Source organism: Cornus florida, unplaced genomic scaffold, assembly GCF_030987335.1.
Source record: "Cornus florida cultivar Cherokee Brave unplaced genomic scaffold, ASM3098733v1 CherokeeBrave_3.0.0_Hap2_Chr08, whole genome shotgun sequence".
Taxonomy (NCBI): domain Eukaryota; kingdom Viridiplantae; phylum Streptophyta; class Magnoliopsida; order Cornales; family Cornaceae; genus Cornus; species Cornus florida.
In genome coordinates this window covers 29,431,064-29,451,794 of record NW_026775578.1, presented here as the reverse complement: position 1 = coordinate 29,451,794, position 20,731 = coordinate 29,431,064, and the positions used below count along the sequence as shown (strand labels likewise).

At 38.4% G+C, this 20,731-nt stretch overlaps 1 protein-coding gene and 1 pseudogene across 1 annotated transcript; both read right to left on the bottom strand.

Annotated features, from left to right (window-relative positions):
* Nucleotides 1–960: 960 nt before the first annotated feature.
* LOC132268556 (uncharacterized) lies at nucleotides 961–2,223 on the bottom strand. Its single transcript, XM_059769386.1, has one exon. It carries the CDS (start codon nucleotides 1,979–1,981, stop codon nucleotides 1,265–1,267), a length of 717 nt encoding a protein of 238 aa, XP_059625369.1. The 5' UTR covers nucleotides 1,982–2,223; the 3' UTR covers nucleotides 961–1,264.
* Nucleotides 2,224–7,935: 5,712 nt separating this feature from the next.
* On the bottom strand, nucleotides 7,936–19,950 carry LOC132268555 (elongation factor 1-alpha-like; annotated as a pseudogene).
* Nucleotides 19,951–20,731: the final 781 nt, after the last annotated feature.

Here is a 20,731-nt window from a genome sequence, read left to right as displayed (position 1 = left end):
ACATATCTTAGGGGCCCCGCCCCAGCCCACCCTGCTAAGCATATAACTATATTATATACATATATATATATATATATATATAATATTAATAACTTATTTTTGCGACTTACCCGGCTACCCATCTCTTACAATCATAATTTAGGATGTAAATTTGGTATTAAATTTACTTTTGTTTTGATTGTGATGGAAGTTGGAGTTTAGAACTTCTTGTGATTTGGTTGTATTGAATTTTTATTTTTGTTTATTATGTTCTCTGAATTATGTTATGTGCATATTATTTTATATATTTTTGTTGGGATATATAATTTCATTTATGTTGTGCCATTTCCAGGCTTTCCACATTTAAATAGCAGGAGCTTAAGTTCAAAAAAGTAGGAGAAAAAAATTTGTTAACGGGGCGAGCACCGGGCCACAGTATTTCCCAATGGCCCGGGGCTGGACATGAAAATCTAACCCGTCACGAGTCTCGGGGCAAGTATGGACTTGATAAAAATTAAAAGTGGCGGGGCGGGATTTAGGGAAACCAGCTCCAAACCCGCCCCGTTGCCATCCCTATCCGTGAATGTATTCATTAATGAATATAATTTATTTCGCTACATTTTATTTTAATTTTAAACATATATTATGTCATATTAATATTGGTATCGAGCCAATGTTGAGCTCAAAATGATGAACGAGCCAATGTTGAGCTCAAAGGGTTATATTTGGACTCAAGGTTCAAACAAACCAAAGTTCTATTTAAATTGACTGCAACCTTACTTTCAAAGGATGCTATTTATTTTTTTGAAAAAAAATAAGGAAAAACAAATGAAGTAAATGTTGTGAGATATAATATTATATATTGGCTAAATTTTTTTCATGTCAAAACAAGTTTTTATAACCTATTGTTTGATTTTTAAGACTCAAGATTGAATGCCAAATTGAAGATGTATTTTGTCTATACTTGAATACAATTTGTGATGATGAAAACAATGTGTGGAGGACAATTGAGAGAGTAATTTTATTGAGATGATTTATTTTGTTGACAGAGTAATTTTATTCCATTTTCATAAGTTGAATAATTCAAACTTCAAAATGTTGCACTAGGGATGCAAAAAATCAATGATGTGTATCAAAACTTTATAACAATAAATAAATATTACAACTACTCCGTACTTTTTTGCGGCAAAATAAATGAATTTAAATACAATAATGTCTAGAAACTAAAAACAATTACACACTGTACATGACCAAATAACCAGTCAAAGTTACTCCATTTGCAACGCTACGCCGTCGTTTTATGCACTGACATGCAACCGAACGACCTGGCCAACACGGTACTGCACCTCAACGCCCTTACCAACCCCCACTGACTCTTCCCTCTACTTCCAGCACTCGCCACTGCCACCGCACCGCCGTCCACCGCCGCCGGAAACATCGCCGCCGGAGCGTGGCGGCTCTGCCTCTTCTTAATCGCGCTCAACTCCATCTCCGGCTTAAACTTCACCGGCCCAAACATGAACATCCGCCTCCTCGACTTCGCCGACATGGACGTGATCGCCGTGATATTCACCGGCGAGTGTTCGCACCTGGCGAAACTCCTGCACGGATGCGAGTCCGAATTCACAAACCGCAGCGAGCTGGACCGATCCTCGCCGGAGAAGCGATTCGAGCCGCCGCTCAACCGAGAGCTACGAGACTTCTTGTGAAACGGCGATGATTTGACGACGCTGAAGTAGTCGCGCTTCTGGTACTCGTTGAGCTCCTTCTCGTCGTCGTAGGGGATGATGCTTCCGCAGAAGACGATGTTGTTGTCGATTGGGCCGATTGCGGAGTTGAGACCGGTGAAGAACTCGAACAGGTCTTGATCTATGGAGGTTTTCGGACTGTGGTGGTGATTGGAAGGATTGTTTTCGAAATCGTTCATAGGGAGGTCGCAGAGAGAGAGGGTGTCCTCTGCTTCTTCGGAATCTGCAAAACTGGTGTGATCTTTGTCTCCCATTGTTTGCTGAAATGAAGAGTAGTGAGAGAAATTGAGGAGAGCTAATTAGGGATTGATGAGAATGACTTGTGGAGATATATTGTCTAGTGGAAGTGTATATATATATATATATATATATAGTATATGTATAGATAGGGAGAGAGAGTTGTTGTGGAAAGACCGTTGTGTAGTGAGAGAGAGATGGCTTTCTAGAGGGGAAGGTGGGAAATAAAAATTGGGACAGGAAATTCGCTAGAAGAGGGAGAAAAAAGTCAAAAGAACAATGGGAAGAACACTTGAGAAGGAAGAAAGGTCGTGAAGAGCGCAAGACGTGGAGCCCATCAAACATGTTTTCTAGATAACCCACATCCTATTAATTGAATCAGTCGAACGTTACATAAAAATCCTTTCTAGTCTAGTGAGAAACTTCCCATTGTACCCTCTTCCAGAAAAGAGCAAAAAAAAAAAAAAAAACCAGACTCGAACCCCTCCCCATTAAATGTGTGTTTATACTTTATTTCGGGATAATACCATTGCGTCAAAGGTCCCTCGACAACATACTCATTTTATTACAACTAGTTAGAATATTTATTTTTTATTTTTATTTGGTTGCAAGAAACCACTAACATTTTTTTTCATATCCAGACTCGAACATTTCCTTTCACCTTTTGAGAATATAGAGCGGTTATACCATCAAATTAAATGTTGTCCATTGATAATTGAAACATTACCAATAAGTGTGCAAACTCCAATCAGAAGGGATATAATTTCAAATTAAACGTTGTCCGTTGATATTTTATAATGCGTTTATTTTAGTAAGAATATATCTAAAATGCCCCTACGAACTCCCCTACACCACTCTTGTCACCCACGCCTACCCTTCTCACCCCCACTATTGCTTACCTCTTGACTGCAGCCACTGTATCTCCAAGTCACTTTTAGAAGTTTTCGTAATTAAATGGATGTGTGAAACCAAACATCGACCTATTTTTTGAAACTTAAACTAAAATTACTGTCCAAACTCAAAAAAGTGAATCCCAAATTAGGACACATCTCAAAGGTAGTTTTTATATATTTATTTTTCTTCTCTCTTATATTTACGGCAAGAATGTTAGTAGGAGGAGAGAGAGGGAGAGAGTGCAAGGCTCGAGAACACGAGTGGCTCCCAAACACGGGAGAAACCCAACCAGGCAATCCATATTTTACTGGAAAACCATAATCAGCAATGGTTGATGGTTTTTTAGGCCAATTTATTTTGGTAGTTCTCATAATTCCTGACTTATGCCAACAAAAGGAGAATGAAGGGGCTCTGCCAAATACTTGGGCGAAAACCATTATGTTTTAGGGGCATGATCTGCAATGTCAAAGTGACATTCTACAATTAATATTTAATCGAACACAGATGACAAAATAAATTGAATAAATAAAGTTTAAGCTGGTAGAAACTAAAAGTAAAATCCTTTATAATTAAATACTTAGAATCTGATAATCCAAAACTCCATCAGTTTAACAACTCAGGAATCCATCTCTAGTGGACCCCTAATAAAAAAAAAATCCCAAACTGAATGAAAGTAAAAATTGGAAATAAAATCCAAATCTAATATTTAGAAAGAAGTCCTACGTCGTCGGTAGAATGGAAGATCGTCTCTGCTCAGTACGAACAAGCTCTAGACTGGAAATGTCCGATACCTGAAAAATGATGAGTGGGTCAGGCCCACATGCAAGTTCTATATTACTACTACCCAAGCAGAGACCCGATACGCATGTACATCCTAACCAATCCAACAATAGCTAATAGTCCGTAAATATATATATATATATATATATATATATATATAATCACATTACAGGACTCTCACTGGACTACAGGCCCGTCTCAACCTGACTAGTAGGCACCATGCTAAAACGCACCCAAAGGTGGGCATGACTACCTAGTCCTAGCAGGGTACACATCAAACCATCATAGCCAGCTATGCATCCCAATGCATAAACGCTCCCTAACCAACGACTCTGAGACTCAAGCTCATATCGTGGCATTATAAAAATATATTTAAATTCCATTCCAAACCAAAGTGTCACTCAATTATTTATTGATCTGACACAAAATATAGGTAGGACTTAACTTTTGTAGTTAATCCGTCCCTTAATCCAGAGTAGGTAGGACTTAGCATTTTTGAGCTAATCCCCCTAGTATGACACCGTCCCATACCGGTGCATACAAACCATCCATCCAGTATTGATAATATATATATGATAGCATAACATATCAATATCAACATATCCAATCATAAGCATAACAAGAATGTTTAATTAGCATGCTTGTTCAATACATCCAGTACCTGGTTCTCTGACAAATTTTTAAGTGCAGAGAAGAAATTTAACCATCCTGTAACTCACAATAAGCATAATAATAATAACAATAGTATATACATGCTTACTTGTAATTACTCCACAACATCCCACAAGTTGACATAAACAAATTCTTGGTAACATCAACTAGTTCCTTATTAAGTATTAACTGAATTTATATTAGTTAATAGGCTTAATCCCATACCCTTGTTATATGATTTACATATCAAACTTCTAATTCAGTTGCTAATTTAAAATTAATCAACTTGAATCATCTACAAAATTTTAACCATGTAAACTTCCTTAAAAGTGTCTTACTGTCACTTATGAATATATATAATCATTTTGTAATCTAATAAACTTAACTTAAATTACAGAGAGATGATTTAACAATATTACCATTCCCAGATAAATTGTAACTCGTAAGGTTATGCACTTAAAATCCTCTGCCTCCAAGAACAGTCCACAAGTTCACCTGAAACTATAATGGTTTAAATCTACCGATTTCTTTGTAATTTATTATGTATCATCACACCTTCAGAATTTCTAATAGGACTTAGATGCTACCGAAACATCCCTGCATAGCTCCTAATAGCATATGAAAATACCAAATTCTGAAACCCGTAGCCAAAACCATCACTGAAAAGGAGAAGAACTGAAACCTGTTGAAGGAGCCGGCTCCACCCAAAGTGGAGCCGCCTCCACTACCAAGTAGAGCCGGCTCTACTACAAAGTAAAGCCTACTCCACTTTTTAATTGAGCCTGTTCTACTTGAAATAGAGCAGGCTCCTTCCCCTGTACGTCGTTTTTCCAATCCCGGCGGTGTCCGGCTGTGTTGATCCTCCAAACCAAATTTCTTGCTGATTAAAATTAAGTCCTTGGGTGTTCAAAAGTTAATTAACTTCCTTGATTAATAATCACACTCAGTGGAAACAAGAATTAAACAGAATAATTTAAAAACGCTTAACATGTACCTAAAAGAAAACAATCTGTTCAACTTCTTCTCCAACTCCGGCAACTTTGTTCCTCCAACCCACGTTTCCTATGGATTAAAACTAAGTCCCAAAGGGCTCTAAAGTTGTTTAAGTTCATTACTTGTTAATCAAATTCAATTAAAACAAGAACAAGCACAAACAGTTTCATCACGAACGGAAAATACATACAATGACCCATACTGTTTGAAACAAATAATTACAACCAAATTAATTTAGCTTTATTTCTTCCTGGAACTGAATTAGAGATGCAAAGAACACAGGCCAAAGAGATAGAGTTAGTGATAAAACTTGCCTGTGAGATTCGGTTCAAAAATCTCAACGTCTTTCTTCTAAGTTTTCCGGCGAACTACGTTCTCCAAACTCCTGCCTCCAATACGTGTGGTTAGGGTTCTAAACCCTTGGCAGTCTTATACAGATATATATATAGGCCAACTAAACCTAGGTGCAATTAAACCCTAATCATATTACTAGACAGAAAAAAAAAATAAGTCGGCTAAATACGTGGCTTCCCTAAACTGATAAAACCCTAATTTAATAAATAAAACATTTAACTTAATTCAAATAAATACTAACTAACATAAACAACCAATTTAAAATAAAACAATTTAAAATAAAACAAATAATCAATTTAAACAATTAAAGCAAAACAAAAATTTAACTAAATAACAATTTAAATAAACAAACAAACACAACAACTACAAATAACCAACTAAATAAACTAAAAACACAATTAAACATTTAAATAAATTCCAGAACTATCATTTTAAAATTAGGGGTATTACAGAGGGCTCCCAAACAGCCGCATGACTCCAACTACTAATACATCATGCCATCTGGATGGCATCACGGTTGGGGACTTGTTTTACCAAAATACCACCACGATAATCTGAAAACTCATTTGCTCCAAAAATTGGCTCACATGATATAATGGGAAAATTTGAACTTAAAAACAATCAAACAAACCACAAAACTAGAAAACATCAATAAGAACTTTTAGGAAACAGATAGGCAGCACAGGAACAAGAGAATTAAAACTCCTAAGCTACTAAAACATCACAATCCAGTTTCAACATGATTAAGAAGCAACAAACCAACTAAACAATAGCCATGCCACCGCCGATTAAGCACCCAATTCTGAGGACAGGTACCCGACAAAGGTAGAAACATAAAACACGAATCTGTTGGGATTTATATGCCCTGGCATAGTAAATTCCTGTTTGGATTGAAATGATATATGTTCCTGACGTTTCTGAAATATTTATGCTTTATACAATTGGTGAATTCAATGTATTATGTTTTGATTCATTATAGAATTGATAGTGTCCACTTGATTACAAGAGATATTTATATATGTATGTGATGGCGATCAATACATGAATATAAATAGTAATCATAAATTGTTCTTAGTCGATAATTATGGATGGACTTATAATTAATTAAGACTTGAACTGGATCCGCGTTAGGTTGAGATATATTGCGAGAGCCGTCGTATGCAATTGCTCCCTATCACCGTCATGACATTTGACTCTTAAGTATGAAAAAAGTATAAACTCTTTTATTAATTAATAATTATTTTGATTTGTTCAGCGGATACTTCGGGATCCTTAGACCGACTCTTTGGGTAGTTATGTAATTAATAGTTAGAGGGTTATATTTTTAATATTTACGTCATTACTACTTGTATTTATTTTGTATTGATTATGGTTGATCACAAAGTAAATTCGAAGGTTTTCGTGTGTTTTTATAAAAAATGATTTATTATATATACATATATTTATTTAAATTACTATTTTTGTCAAACAAATGTTTTATTGTGATCGAGTCAGAAATAATCAATGGTTTCAAAATAAATATACTTATTAAGTAGTCGGATTAATGGCTTTATTTATTCGATAACTAATTATGCACAGAGTGGTCAAAGTGCAACATTGACTTAGAAGTTATTTATTATTTAATTAAAGTTCAATTAATTTCTTTCAGTGTAGTATAAATTAATTTATGAATTAATTGAATTGGGTCCATGGAGCAAGCCAATTATTAATTCATTGTAGTCAATAAAATAATAAGTTTAAAGGATTCTCACTCATAGCCCAACTTGATATTGGAATCCTATTAGATTTGAGACATGTGAATTAAAGATTGAGAAGGATTTATTGTTTCCTTTTCTTTATGTTGCCTATATATATACATGGTCTATGCATATTTTAGTAGTGATTTTTGGAAGAAGAAAAATGAATATATTTTCTCTCTCTAGAAAATTAGGGTTAATGTTCTCATCTAATAGAGGCTCCCACAAGCCTAATTTTCCAAGGTCATTCATGAAGGCTTATGAGTGATTAGAACATTCACTTTAGAGGAAAGATTTAAAGGTTTACTCAGACCTTTAATGTAAGTATTCAATCTATTAATTGAATGATACATCATATTTTATTTTTGCATAAAACTTGTCTCTATGTGATGAATCAAGATCTAAGAATCAAAATCCCTCGAAAAGTTTTTAAAACTTGCACGTTTCCCAACAAAATCAAGGAAAGGAACTAAACTTTTAATAAAGACACTACTAAGGAAAAACAAGTTTTTGTGCTGACTATAAAGATGGCCTTCATTTGAAGAAAACTAAACCTGCACGGTTCACTTCTTCTTGGCAGTAGATTTTGTGACCTTGGCACCAGAAGGTTCATTATTCTCCACGTTCTTGATGACACCCACAACCACAGTCTGACTCATGTCTCTCACTGCAAAACGACCAAGTGGGGGATACTCGGAGAAAGTCTCAACCACCATAGGTTTGGTCGGGATCATCTTAACCATCCCAGCATCACTGTTCTTCAAAAACTTTGGCTCCTTCTCGAGCTCCTTACCAGACTACCGGTCAACCTTGGTCAGAAGTTCAGCAAACTTAATGACAGTGTGGAAAGTGTGGCAATCAAGTACAGAGGCATAACCATTACTGATCTGACTAGGGTGGTTCATGATAATAACTTGAGAAATGAAATTGGCTGCCTCCTTGGCTGGATCATCCTTAGAATTTGAGATACCCCTCAAATCCGAGACACAGGTTGATCAGGCCCAGGCCTAAACCCGAGGGAATATCAAACAATTAATATTTTATAATGAACACGGAATACAAAATAAATTAAGAAATGAAATTAAAGCTGGAAGGAACTAAAAATAGAATCCGCAAAATATTATAATTATTAAAATCCATCAAACCCAAACTCCAAAACTCCATCAGTTTACAACTTGGGAATCCATCTCTAGTGGACCCTTATTAAACATCCAAACGGAAGATAGAACAACTGTAATAAACGTTCAGAAATAAAACTATAGAGAGAGCCCTACATCGTCGGAAGAGTGAATAGAGACCTCTGCTCAGCACGAACACGTCTAAGCCTGGAACTGTCGTGTACCTGAAAAATAGAAGTGGGTCAGGCCCACGCGCAAGTTCTATACTACTACAATCCAAACAGAGGCCCGATACGCATGTACATCCTAAACAATTCAACAATAGCTAATAGTCCGTAAATATATATATAGTCACACTAAAGGACTCTCACTGGACTACAGGCCGGTCTCAACCTGAATAGAGGTAACATGCTAAAACGCACACGAAGTGGGCATATGTACCTATACCTAAACAGGGTACACCTCCAACCATCGTAGCCAGCTACACATCCCGATGCATATACGCTCCCTAGCCATCGGTCCTGAGGCTCAAGCTCATACCGAGGCACCATAACAGTACATATATAAAATCCATCCAAAATCTCTGGTCTTGCCGCTCAACAAGTAGTTGCCATGACAATACAAATCCACGGGACTTAACTTTTAGTTAATCCCATCCTTATTCCAAGTAGGTGGGTAATGGTATTGTTTTAAAAACCAAACCCATCCTTAGTATGCCACCGTCCCATACCGGTGCCTACTTTCCAATCCTCCAATAGTCAATAATACCAATAAATCAAGTATATATCAACTAAATTCCAACATCCAACATTCAATGTTAGCAGTGATAAAATAAGCATTGATAAAAAGGGTCACAACAACAACATATACATGCCCAATTTAAGTTGTTCCCTTTAGTCTAATATAAAGACAGAATTAATTAAAACTTCCATTTAACACCTTACAAATGACATACAGATATGTAGGGTATGTATCACAAAATCCTAACCTCCACAGTTGATACTAACTGTGATAGTGTAAGCATCGAAACAATATTCACAGTATGTATGTAGACATGCTCAAATTATAGTGTTCCACAAAACCGATCTAGTGTTAAACTCAAATCCTCCTAGTATTTAAGTTCCAACAGTTGCTATTACAGAAGTTAAGATAGCTATCATCTAGACCCATCCTTCCAATAATTTATACTAGCAGTGGTAAGGAAAAACGTGAACCACAGAACCACAATGCATCCACAAATATCCTTAGTCTAGGTTGAACAAGCATACAACACTACTGTAACTACCAGTTTCATAGCAAAACAGATATCATTTTAGTTTGGTTTAATCTTCATTAATCCTGGAATCATTTAAGAGTGCAAAGAGTATGAAGCCTAAGGAAAAGAGTAAGGATAGAATCTTGCCTCAGAAACTTTTGTTCAAAGTTTCAACGTCGTCTTCTTAAAAAAGTCCGGCGAGTTCCAAAACCCGGTTACTGTTCACGGGTACGAAACACTATTCCCGAACTCAAAATCTGATCTCCACCGTTCAGATTGTGCGACACTGAGTCATGAACCTATCCTCCAAATTTAAGCTCGATCGGACCACGGACGAAGCCGGATCGGATGTTTGATGAAATCTGGGCAGAATGGAAAAAAAAACTTGTGCGACCCGGTTACTGTTCACGAGTACGAATCACTGTTCCCGAGGTCAAACTCTGATCTCCACCGTTCAGATTGTGCGTCACTGAGTCATGAACCTCTCCTCCAAAATTCAGCTCGATCGGACCACAGACGAAGCGGGATCGGATGTTTGATGAAATATGGGCAGAATGGAAAAACTGCGTTTTTCCTTCTCCACTTCCACAAAACGTGTGCTTTGTTTAAAAAAAAACCCTACACAGACGTCTACCTTATACTTATAGAGTTTTCCTAAACCCTAGGTTCATTTAAGTCCAACTCAAGATCCTAACCGGCCCATCCAATTAACGTAGAAACCTACGACGGCTATAATATAAAACCCTAATTTATACTGTAATTAAAACCCTAGTTAGATGTATTTACCTAATTACCCTATTCACCATTAAATACTTAACAAATAATCTAATTGAATAAAATAATAATTAGTAAACCCAATTAAACCAAATAAGACACACATAGAATAATTAAATCAATTACACTTAAACCATTAATGCCAATTAAATAATTAAAACACTAACAAGTAATTCCAATCAAATAACTAAACCAATTACACTTAAACCATTAATGCCAATTAAATAATTAAAACACTAACAAGTAATTCCAATCAAATAACTAAAAATAAATATCATTTAAATAAATTAAATCACCACAAAAGAAAACAATTAAGCACCTAATAAAAAAAATAATGACACATAATCAAATAAAATGCACTTAAATAATAAATTAAATACCATTAAATACTAGAAATATCCTTTTTAAAATTAGGGGTATTACATTCTTCCCCCCTAACAAAAGAAATTCCGTACTCGGAATTCACTCTTATCTTCTTCCAATATTTCAGGAAACCGTAAGCGAATGACATCCTCTCGTTCCCAAGTGGACTCAGACTCATTGTGATGACTCCGCTAAACACGAACCAAAGGAATAACCTTATTACGAAGAATCTGATCTCGTCGGTCGACAATACGACACGGTGGCACTAAATAAGTTACATCCGGCTGCAACGCAATCTCCCCAACATCGATATGCTGATACCGATCCTCATCTCGAAGAAATTTCCGCAACATGGAAACATGAAACACGTTGTGGACGCGATCCAAAGTATCCGGAAGTGCCAACCGATAAGCAACAGCTCCAATGCGATCCGTAATCATGTATGGACCAACAAATCACGGTGACAACTTCCCTTTCTTCCCAAAGCGCATAACACCCTTCATAGGAGACACTTTGAGTGGAACCTGATCCCCAACCTGAAACTCCAAAGCCTGAGTACGATGATCAGCATAGCTCTTCTGCCTACTTTGGGCAGTACGCATGCGATCTCGAATAAGAGCAATCTTTTCAGAGGTATCCTTGATAAACTCAGGACCTAAGAATCGATTCTCTCCAACCTCCATCCAACAAACAGGTGACCGACACGGTCGACCGTACAATGCCTCAAATGGTGCCATACCAATAGTCTTCTGGAAACTATTGTTTTAAGCAAACTCCACAAGTGGCAAATATTCCTCCCAGTGGCCCTTGAAATCCAGAACACACGACCGAAGCATATCTTCCATAATCTGATTCACCCTCTCAGTCTGTCCGTCAGTCTGAGGATGATAAGCAGTACTAAGGTGTAACTCCGTACCTAAAGCCTGCTGAAAACTCTTCCAAAATCCAGATACAAAGCTCAAATCCCTGTCCGATATAATAGACAATGGAATGCCATGTAGCTTCACAATCTCTGAAATGTAAAGCCTCGCCAACTGCTCCGAAGTGTAGTCAGTGCAAATAGGCAAAAAATGAGCTGACTTGGTCAACCTATCCACAACGACCCATATGGAATTATGCCCCTTGAAAGAATTTGGCAACCCTTCCACAAAATCCATAGATATGCTCTCCCATTTCCACTCCGAAATTGGTAGTGGCTGTAGAGCTCCTGGCGGCCTCTGATGATCAATCTTAACCATCTGACAAGTACTTCATACCTGCCCACCAAAACTGCCGCTTCATATCTTGATACATCTTATCGCCTCCTGGATGAACAGAGAACTCAGAGTGATGAGTCTCAGTCATCACATCCTTCCTCAAATTATCAGCAGAAGGTACCACTAACCGTCCCTTGTACCTTAAACCTCCATCAGCCCCAACATAGTAGAATGGAACCTCTCCGGAATCTATCTCTGCGACCTTGTCGACACACTGCTGATCGGTGAGTTGTGCTTGTAAACCTTGCGAATGATGGAAGGTGTAACCACCATGCAAGCCATAAAAGCATCCGATAACTCATCCACACTCTTTAAAGCATTCCACTTAGTAGTGAATAGAGCAGAAAGACTACCAACAAGTCGGCGACTGAGTGCATCCGCCACCACATTCGCTTTCCCTGGATGGTATTGTATAGAAAAATGATAGTCTTTTACAAACTCCAACCACCTGCGCTGTCTCATATTTAGCTCCCGCTGAGTGAACAAGTACTGCAGACTCTTGTGATCACTGAATAATCTGAAGGACTCACCCAACAGATAATGCCTCCAAATACGCAAGGCAAAGACCACTGCTGCCAACTCCAAATCATGTGTTGGATAATTAAGCTCACGAGGCTTAAGTTTCCGAGATCCATAAGAAATCGGTCGCTCCTCCTGCATCAATACACATCCAAGACCCTGCAACGAAGCATCCATGTAAACAAGATACTCTATCCCGCTCTGCGGAGTAGCCAGAACCGGTGCAGAAGTCAGCTTTCTTTTCAGCTCATTAAAAGCTTGCTGACAGTGTTCATCCCACACGAACTGTACACCCTTCTTGGTCAGATGAGTGAGTGGTCCTGCTATCTTGGAGAACCCCTGGATGAATCTCCTGTAATATCCTGCCAGACCGAGAAAACTCCGAATCTCAGTAGGTGATGTAGGCTGTCCCCACTCAACCACCGCTGAAACCTTGGCGGGATCCACCGCTATCCCCTTTTCTGACACCACGTGACTCAGAAATTTCACCTCTCGCTGCCAAAATTCACACTTCTCGAACTTGGCATATAACTGGTGCTCACGAAGCGTCTGCAAGATTATGTGAAGATGTCTAGCATGATCGTCCTCCGACCGAGAATAGATCGATGTCATCAATAAAGACAATAACAAACTGATCCAAATAAGCCCGGAAGACTCTATTCATTAAGTCCATGAATACTACAGGTGCATTAGTCGTCCCAAACGGCATAACTCGAAACTCATAAGAACCATATCGCGTGAGAAATGCTGTCTTAGGAACATCCTGCTCCCTGACCCTCAGCTGATAATACCCAGAACGCAGATCAATCTTGGAGAAATATGTGGCTCCCCTTAACTGATCAAACAAGTCATCAATCCTGGGCAAAGGATACTTGTTACGAATCGTAACCTTGTTTAACTCCCTGTAATCTATACACAGACGAAGCGAACCATCCTTCTTCTTTACAAACAGAACCGGTGCTCCCCAAGGTGATGTACTCCTACGAATAAAACCCTGGCTGAGTAACTGTTGAATCTGATCCCTCAGCTCTCTCATCTCTACTGGTGCCATCCTATAGGGTGCCCTAGCAATAGGCGCAGTGCCTGGAGCTAAGTCTATCACAAAATCGATCTCGCGACTAGATGGCAACCCTGGAATCTCCTGAAATACATCCGGGAAATCCTGTACAATCGGTATGTTATCCAATGACACAGTAATCCCCTCCTCATTTTCCTCCTCCACATGGAACAAATAGGTGCTACCACCCCCTTTAGAACGTGGCATCGTTACTACATACATATCCTGACCAGGTATGGTAAAAATAATAGATCTATCAAAACAAACAACTTGGGCATGGTAGTGAGACAACCAATCTATCCCAAGTATCACATCATAAGTGTGCATGTCCAGGACCAATAGATTGGCTAGAAATTTGAATCTGCCAATATCTAGTGTCACAGGCCCATCACTCTCATGTATAATAGCTGTATCACCCAATGGTGTAGAAATACCCCGAGGTCTAGTGCATACCCTCGTCCTCATCCCAGACAAAGCAACAAAAGTCCTAACTACAAATGAGTGTGTAGCACCCGTATCAAATAAAACACGTCCATGCAAACCATGAATAAGAAACTTACCCTCAATAGTCTGAGGTGCCTGAACATCCTGTGGTATGGGGTTATACACTCTGCCATAGTGCAACTGCTGTGATGCCTGTCCCTGAGTCTACGGCGGTGCCGGTAAAGCCAGATGTGTCTGTCCCTGAATCCGTGGAACCTGTAGAGCTGGTAGAGGCACTGGCGCCCTCTGTCCCTGCTGCACATACTATCTCTGTCCCTGTCTTTGTCCTGCTTTAGGACACTGCCTGGTGGTATGACCATACTCTCCACAAGTGTAACAACTACCCTGGAAAGTACCAAATGGCCTCCTCTGTCGGTTAGCCTGTGGCTGACCCTGTCCTGCCTGTGGTCCCCCATTCTGTTGCCTCTGAATAGGTGCCCCATTCCGGTGAGCATCTGAACCACCTTTGTGCTTCTTCCAAGGCTGTTGTCCTTGGAACTTGCCTTTGTCATTCTGCCGGTGACCATTGCCATTCTCCTTTTCAGCTGACTGATTAGTAGAGTCTTTATCTCCCCGCTTCTCACCACGAGCCTGTCTGATGTCCACAGTCAACTGATACTGTTGTAGAGCGGCGTCTACCACCTGAGCATAGGTAGTATAGGCTGGACTACCTGTAATAGCTCTCTTGATAGACCACATCAGTCCCTTGACAAAACTGTTGCGCTTCTTCTCCTCTGTATCCACCTCCTCCGGTGCAAAGAGAGACAAGCGTGTGAACTGCTGCTCATACTCCGCCACTGTCATGTTTCCCTGCTGCAGACTTAGAAACTCGGTCTTCATAGCTGCCCTGACTGCATAGGGAAAATATTTCTCATCAAAGCGAGCACTGAACTCATCATAAGACAATGTCATCCTCTCCTCTGAGGTGGTAACTGACTCCCACCACTGTAGTGCATCCCCAACTAGCTTGAAAGTAGCAAGCATCTGCTTCTGAACCTCCGTGCACTGAACCAAACGAAAATGACGCTTAATGTCCTGTTTCCACTGGTGAGTTGCTCTCGCATCGGTTGAGCCTGAGAACACAGGTGAACTCCCCTTTGTGAAAGAGCTTCTAGCCTTTCCCCAAGAATCCGTCTGAACCACTGGTGCTGGTACAGGTGCCGGCTGTACCTGAGGCTGATTCCGAAGTGCAGCTGTTACCCCAGCCTCTATAGCCCGAGCAACGAGGTCATTGAGGTGAGGAGGAATCTCTGGATCTCTGACCTAGTCCAGAGTCTGTTGAACATTCTCCTGTTCCTCCTTAAACAGATCCATGTCATCTTGAAACCCAAGCCTTTGCTGCTCTTCCTCCATTTGCTGACGCCGAAGGAGATATTGTTGCCTACGTGCCGTTCTCCTTTCCTTCCTAGTTCCTTGCATGTTCTGTCCATTTCTAGCGTTAACCATCTGTTAACAAGAAAAGACAGACGTCAGTACCCTTTCTATACGAACCATAAGGAATACAATGAATCCTAACTTAAGCTCTATTCAAGAGAAAACGCTACGCGGAAGACTTAATACGAAACATCCTAGAGATACTTGAACCTGGAGTGCTCTGATACCAACTGAGATACCCCTCAAATCCGAGACACGGGTTGATCAGGCTCAGGCCCAAACCCGAGAGAATATCAAACAATTAATATTTTATAATGAACACGGAATACAAAATAAATTAAGAAATGAAATTAAAGCTGGAAGGAACTAAAAATAGAATCCGCAAAATATTATAATTATTAAAATCCATCAAACCCAAACTCCAAAACTCCATCAGTTTACAACTTGGGAATCCATCTCTGGTGGACCCCTATTAAACATCCAAACGGAAGATAGAACAACTGTAATAAACGTTCAGAAATAAAACTATAGAGAGAGCCTTACATCATCGGAAGAGTGAATAGAGACCTCTACTCAGCACGAACACATCTAAGCCTGGAACTGTCGTGTACCTGAAAAATAGAAGTGGGTCAGGCCCACGCGCAAGTTCTATACTACTACAATCCAAACAGAGGCCCGATACGCATGTACATCTTAAACAATTCAACAATAACTAATAGTCCGTAAATATATATATAGTCACACTAAAGGACTCTCACTGGACTACATGCCGGTCTCAACCTGAATAGAGGTAACATGCTAAAACGCACACGAAGTGGGCATATGTACCTATACCTAAACAGGGTACACCTCCAACCATCGTAGCCAGCTACACATCCCGATGCATATACGCTCCCTAGCCATCGGTCCTGAGGCTCAAGCTCATACCGAGGCACCATAACAGTACATATATAAAATCCATCCAAAATCCCTGGTATTGCCGCTCAACAAGTAGTTGCCATGACAATACAAATCCACGGGACTTAACTTTTAGTTAATCCCATCCTTATTCCAAGTAGGTGGGTAATGGTATTATTTTAAAAACCAAACCCATCCTTAGTATGCCACCGTCCCATACCGGTGCCTACTTTCCAATCCTCCAATAGTCAATAATACCAATAAATCAAGTATATATCAACTAAATTCCAACATCCAACATTCAATGTTAGCAGTGATAAAATAAGTATTGATAAACAGGGTCACAACAACAACATATACATGCCCAATTTAAGTTGTTCCCTTTAGTCTAATATAAAGACAGAATTAATTAAAACTTTCATTTAACACCTTACAAATGACATACAGATACGTAGGGTATGTATCACAAAATCCTAACCTCCACAGTTGATACTAACTGTGATAGTGTAAGCATCAAAACAATATTCACAGTATGTATGTAGACATGCTCAAATTATAGTGTTCCACAAAACCGATCTAGTGTTAAACTCAAATCCTCATAGTATTTAAGTTCCAACAGTTGCTATTACAGAAGTTAAGATAGCTATCATCTAGACCCATCCTTCCAATAATTTATACTAGCAGTGGTAAGGAAAAACGTGAACCACAGAACCACAATGCATCCACAAACATCCTTAGTCTAGGTTGAACAAGCATACAACACTACTGTAACTACCAGTTTCATAGCAAAACAGATATCATTTTAGTTTGGTTTAATCTTCATTAATCCTGGAATCATTTAAGAGTGCAAAGAGTATGAAGCCTAAGGAAAAGAGTAAGGATAGAATCTTGCCTCAGAAACTTTTGTTCAAAGTTTCAACGTCGTCTTCTTAAAAAAGTCCCGGCGAGTTCCAAAACCCGGTTACTGTTCACGGGTACGAAACACTATTCCCGAACTCAAAATCTGATCTCCACCGTTCAGATTGTGCGACACTGAGTCATGAACCTATCCTCCAAATTTAAGCTCGATCGGACCACGGACGAAGCCGGATCGGATGTTTGATGAAATCTGGGTAGAATGGAAAAAAAAACCTGTGCGACCCGGTTACTGTTCACGAGTACGAATCACTGTTCCCGAGGTCAAACTCTGATCTCCACCGTTCAGATTGTGCGTCACTGAGTCATGAACCTCTCCTCCAAAATTCAGCTCGATCGGACCACGGACGAAGCGGGATCGGATGTTTGATGAAATCTGGGCAGAATGGAAAAACTGCGTTTTTCCTTCTCCACTTCCACAAAACGTGTGCTTTGTTTAAAAAAAAACCCTACACAGACGTCTACCTTATACTTATAGAGTTTTCCTAAACCCTAGGTTCATTTAAGTCCAACTCACGATCCTAACCGGCCCATCCAATTAACGTAGAAACCTACGACGGCTATAATATAAAACCCTAATTTATACTGTAATTAAAACCCTAGTTAGATGTATTTACCTAATTACCCTATTCACCATTAAATACTTAACAAATAATCTAATTGAACAAAATAATAATTAGTAAACCCAATTAAACCAAATAAGACACAAATAGAATAATTAAATCAATTACACTTAAAACATTAATGCCAATTAAATAATTAAAACACTAACAAGTAATTCCAATCAAATAACTAAACCAATTACACTTAAACCATTAATGCCAATCAAATAACTAAAAATAAATATCATTTAAATAAATTAAATCACCACAAAAGAAAACAATTAAGCACCTAATAAAAAAAATAATGACACATAATCAAATAAAATGCACTTAAATAATAAATTAAATACCATTAAATACCAAAAATATCCTTTTTAAAATTAGGGGTATTATAGAATTGGATGCAATAAACCCAAGCTTGAGATCCTTAACAGCAACATTCTTTACATTGAATTCGACATTGTCACCAGGAAGAGCCTCGTGGTGCATCTCCACAGATTTCACTTCAGTGGTCAGGCCAATGGGGCCAAATGTCACAACCATACCAGGCTTAACAATACCAATTTCAACACGTCCAACAGGAACAGTTCCAATGCCTCCAATCTTGTACACATCCTGAAGTAGGAGACGAAGGGGCTTGTCTGAGGGTCTCTTGGGCTTCGAGATCATATCAAGGGCATCAAGAAGGGTTGGGCTCTTGTACCAGTCGAGGTTGGTGGACTTCTCAATCATATTGTCTCATTCAAATCCGGAAATGGGGACAAAAAGGATCTTGTCAGGATTGTATCCCACTTTCTTCGGGCAGGATGAGACCTCATTCACAATTTCATCATACCTTGCCTTAAAGTACTTCGGAGTTGTGGCATCCCTCTATATGAGAAAAAAAAAATAAAATTAAAGCCCAATTACAACCAAATAGAAAACCACCGATAAGATGGAGAGCCAAAGGAAACTGCATCAAAACTAAATTATCATGTTTTGAATTCACAAATCACCAGAATGCACAAAAACGAAAAACAGAAGAAGAGATCATATGCAATTGGATTCCATTTAAAAATTTCAAACACGATATTTCATTCGAAATGGTATTTTAAAAAGGAAAAGACCTTCACTTAGGAAAGAAAGCAGTTTTCAATAATTTCAATTCATGCACTTTTATAATAGTTTGAAAAAGTACACATGAATTAAAGTCCAAAAGAGCTACCTTGTTGTGCTTGACACCAAGGGTAAATGCCAGTAAGGCATGCTCGCGTGTCTGTCCATCCTTGGAGATACCAGCTTCAAAACTAGTGGTGGAATCAGTGATAAGGACAGCACAGTCTGCCTGGGAAGTTCCAATAATTATATTCTTGATAAAGTCACGATGTCCAGGAGCATCAATGACTGTGCAGTAATACTTGGTAGTCTCAAACTTCCAAAGTGCAATGTCTACGGTGATTCCACGCACACGCTCAACCTTTAGCTTGTCCAACACCCACGCATACTTGAATGACCTTTTGTTCATCTCGGCAGCTTCCTTCTCGAACCTCTCAATCATACGTTTGTCAATACCTCAAAGCTTGTAGATGAGTTGACTTACCAGAGTCAACGTGGCCAATGACCACAATGTTAATATGAACCTTCTCTTTACCCATTATGAATAGTTATGAGCTGCCAAGTATATCAAAAAATGAAGTCAGAACCTTCTGCAATAATTCTAATATCAAACTAAAATTTTCAAAATAGATGTGAGCACATTACTTTCTCCAAACATATAAGACTTCTACAAAAGTGATACTTAAACACAAAAACAGAAATTGGGAAGAAAAAAAAAAAAAAAAAAGGTAAAACTTCACTGGTCAGTAACAAATGATTCAATATAACTACATTATAAACCAAAAGAAAGAATATTTAAACCCGACATCTCTTGTAAAAGAAAAATGCTCCTGAAAGCCACATTTCTCAACTAATAAGAAGTTCACTCAACCTAAGGAATCATTTGCCTCCGATAATAACTTTCATTTTTAGTTTTTGCTTATCTAGTTTGAAAAACATTCCTTTCAAGGGGAATATCCATCAAATAGTAAATTATTCCAGCATTGTAGGGACTAGGGAGTAGTATCGATTCTATCAAACAATAGATGGCCCTTGCAAATAAATATGCACCCAAACAAATAAGTCTAGGGGCCCTGAATTAACCGTAAAAAAATCCAAAGACCCACACTGAATTAACCGGAAAAAAGCCATAGACCCACATTAGATTACTGACAATGAAAATTTGAAATAAATAAAATAATTCACAAGCCTATACTGGCTGCACTTATAAGAACCATAGATTAAGATATTTCATTCGAATTTAACATGCAAACTTGTTTAAATAGCAATAAGAATGACTAAATGACATATATTATTTGATATCCAATAGAAATTCTTTTGCATTTTGCAATCCAAAATACATCTAAGGTACTCACCAATAGATATACATATATATATACACACACGCATATATATACATGCTGTCATATCCACACATACACACACATATTCATATAAACACACACTTACATACATATATATATATATATACATCTTAAAACAAAATGTTTAATAAAAAGGATATAAAAATTGCTTTAAGGATCATTGATTTACAAATTGCTTGAACCAATTAAACAAAAAGTGGACAAGAATCGGTGATTTTGATTAAACACTAACCAACATTCACATTAAAATCGCAATCAAAAGTTACAATATACGTACATACACTCAA

What these genes read in the sequence shown, in the direction of transcription:
- LOC132268556 (XM_059769386.1), bottom strand. Translation starts at nt 1,981, where the DNA reads ATGGGAGACAAAGATCACACCAGTTTTGCAGATTCCGAAGAAGCAGAG.